The sequence below is a fragment of the Lipotes vexillifer genome, unplaced genomic scaffold (assembly GCF_000442215.2).
Source record: "Lipotes vexillifer unplaced genomic scaffold, Lipotes_vexillifer_v1.1 scaffold1008, whole genome shotgun sequence".
Classification (NCBI taxonomy): domain Eukaryota; kingdom Metazoa; phylum Chordata; class Mammalia; order Artiodactyla; family Lipotidae; genus Lipotes; species Lipotes vexillifer.
In genome coordinates this window covers 521,911-525,201 of record NW_006772616.1, presented here as the reverse complement: position 1 = coordinate 525,201, position 3,291 = coordinate 521,911, and the positions used below count along the sequence as shown (strand labels likewise).

Here is a 3,291-nt window from a genome sequence, read left to right as displayed (position 1 = left end):
TGCGGCACGCGGGCCTCTCACTGTTGTGGCCTCTCCCGCTGCGGAGCACAGGCTCCGGACGCGCAGGCTCAGCGGCCAGGGCTCCCGGGCCCAGCCGCTCCACGGCATGTGGGATCTTCCCGGACCGGGGCACGAACCCGTGTCCCCTGCATCGGCAGGCGGACTCTCAGTCACTGCGCCACCAGGGAAGCCCTCCTCTTATTTTTATTAATAAAGTAAATCAAACATGACTGGTAACATTGAAGTGTTCTGTGCCGCTTACCCCTCATACATTCTACCGTCCCCAACCGCTATCACGAAGGAAGCTTGTGCCATTCCTCTTCACTGTTATACTCTTACAGGGACATATATGAAATCACATTTTGCAAAAGCTTTCCAGGGATCGAACCTGGGCAATAGCAGTGAAAGCACCAAGTCCTAACCCACTGGATCTCCAGGGAATTCCCTGCAAAAACTTAAGATTTCAGGTGGGGAAATGGCTTTGCCTTTCAGACTTAAAAATGCAGTCTCATTCCCATAACTTCGTTTGCAAACCAGCTGCCATCTAATTATTTCACTCTTTAAATTAGCTGAAACCCTTCACCTTTTAAGTAGGGTTTTTGCTTGCAGGGGGACCGTCTGCTGTCCGTCTGCTGGCAAAAGCGCTAGTATTTCACGTTTGTAAGTGATAAGAGGGAGAGGTGGCGGCTTTCAGAGATCAGGTTTCAAGTCTGGCCCTGGTTTTATGTGTGTGGGAATGGTCGCAAAGGAAAACACAGCTGAGCTGCACTGTGGCTTTTCCTGTCAAACCTGTTCGCGTCCAGGATGAGTTAAACAGGGGAACAATGTCTCCCTCACCCAGCCTCTAGTGAAGTTTATGCCTGGATTCAAAGCAGCTTACTTCCCAGGAAACAACCATCTGAATCTACCCTGTACCGGATTTGAAAAATGTGTCCCTGTCCTGGGAAAATCTGCTAGAGAGAACTTGGCTGTCCTCTTCCTGATCAAAGAAGGAGTGGAACTGGGATGATGTCACTCGGTGGAGTTACTGATGTCAGTAGGGTGTCAGCCGTGGGAGGCTCGGTTTGTGAAATTGAGTTACACCTAAGTGTCTTAGGAAACTCCATTCAGAACTCACCGGAGCTGCCCCGCCAGGACGGGGTGGGGAGGGAGAGAGCACCTCGGACTTTTCCTTCCCATTTCTGTCCCACGTTTGGAACCTTGGGATTAAAAGAAATGAAAGCCTCAAACCTATGGACGTTTTAGAAAATCGGTATGTAGCTTTAAACTCTCACAAATCCCTCTTTCTACCTGGGTGATGGTTGTAGTTACAGACACTACGTGTTCAGACCATGAGGGGCTGTGTTCTTAGTGGGTGCTGGTTTATTTTACTCCGTTTGGGACTGGGGGTCCAGTTTGAAAACGTCTGTCTTCCAGCTATATGTGCACAGGAACCTTTAGCTTGTGCTGTTGCTCCACGTGAGGTTTACATGTTGGTGAAACGTCTTGGTTCCTGGACCCCAGGAAATGGTTTTGCTGATCATGCATTGCAGAGAAGTGACTATCTTGATGATTTAAAATGCTCTTTGAAGATTGTCTGGACATAATTTTAAAATCCAGCCAAAGTCTAATAATGGAATGAAATCGCTGTGCTAGTTATCTCTCTCATCATCAAGACTGGGATGGAGAAAAGAAATTCAACTATGACGTCAAAGTTAAAAGGACAAGCAGGGGCTCAGGTTAACGTGAGGGGTTGGGAATGAACCCAGAAAGTGCAGCAGGGCACACTCAGTTCTGTGAATGAGCTGCTTTTCGCAAGTTATTTGTTAGATTTCAGATGCCCACTGCCAGTAAGTAAGTTCTCTTTCTCCCAACCAACTGCGAAATAACACCCAGTGTAGCATTAGAAGGTCAACAGTAGAAATGGGTTCTATTTACAAAAGCTGGAGGCTCTAGCTCAGAAACCAAGAGTCAGTGTCAGCGTTCCGTCCCACGCTACCCTGCCTCCAATTCCAAATGCTCAGTTTCTGTCCCATTTAGAGGAACTCTTGTAGGCGGGAAACTGGTATCTCGGAGAATCACCCCTGCTTGGGGTTCCATTTTACTTTCAGTTTGCATTCTTTTGAATTTAATCTGTGGTCTTATTGAGACATCCCTTTGAATTTCTTTCCATTTAAATATGAAGTCAACGTCTTTGAGCAGAAGACATATGGGCTTACTGGAATCGACGATTTCCTTACCCTTTTATTTAGTTGAGTCAGAGGAAAAATAGTATGCATGTTCCCCACAGTTGCCTGGTTTTATTGTTCAGGGAAGATTGAGGAGGTGAAGATTACCATCAGAAAAAGATTTCAGGTTATAGTTGGTTTGTACAAAGACTGCATTACATATTCGTGCCTAATCTCAGTGCTTAATTCTTAATCTTAATTCTCAGTCTTAATCCTTGATTTTTTCATTATTAAGCTGATTTCTAGATTTAGTAAAAGTTAACATTAATTAAAGCTGTGTGGCTCTTCTGTTTTCTTCATTTCTTAGTTATTCCAATGGAAACAGCTGGAGAACTTATATTTCCGTGAGAAAAAGTTTGCTGTTGAAGTTCACGATCCACGGAGGTGAGGATCACAGACTTTTTTCTGTATGAGCCTGGTGACTATTCCAGATATGCTGCTCTGAATATTCATGTGCGCGTGTTTTCATTTCTCTTGGGTATATATCTACGATTGCAATTGCTTGATCAAATGGTAACTCTTTCTTTAACCTTTTGAGGAACTGCCAGACTGTTTTCCAAAGAGGCTACACACCCTTTTACATTCCCACAAGCAATGTGCGTGGTTTCATTTTCTCCACATTCTCCCTAACACTTGTTATTTTTAGGGGTGTGTGTGTGTGTGTGTGAGAGAGAATAGCCATCCTGGTGGTGTGCAGTGATAAGCTCATACTGCTTTGAATTTGCGTGCTGAGAATCTTTTCACGGGCTCATTGGCCGCTTGTACATCTACTTTAGAGAAATGTCTCTTCGGATCCTTTGCTCATTTTCAAGTTTGGTATTCTTGGTCACTTAAATAAAAAGTTGCTAAATTATCTACATGAATTGAAGTCAGGATGTAGGCTCTCCAAGTTCCTCAGAGGAATTCCTTATCAGCCCTCAGCGGTTGCTTTTCAGATAAGTTTATAGATATTTGGAGGTCTGAAGGATGGAGGAAACAGCTGTGACAAAAAGATGACCCAAAGAGATAAGGCAAATTCCTACAAAGAACATTGGTGCCCTTTTCCCACCCCCACCCCTACTCAGTGTCTGCTCCCCGCCCCCCC

The 3,291-nt window shown here is 44.9% G+C and overlaps 1 protein-coding gene across 1 annotated transcript in view; it reads left to right on the top strand.

The window, feature by feature from the left end:
• Window positions 1–3,291, top strand: part of FRMD4B (FERM domain containing 4B) — a 187,947-nt gene that overhangs the window by 160,008 nt on the left and 24,648 nt on the right. Inside the window, exon 12 of the mRNA XM_007447648.1 lies at window positions 2,515–2,591. Within this exon, the coding sequence (XP_007447710.1) occupies window positions 2,515–2,591 (77 nt within the window). The remainder of the gene's footprint in view (window positions 1–2,514; window positions 2,592–3,291) is intronic.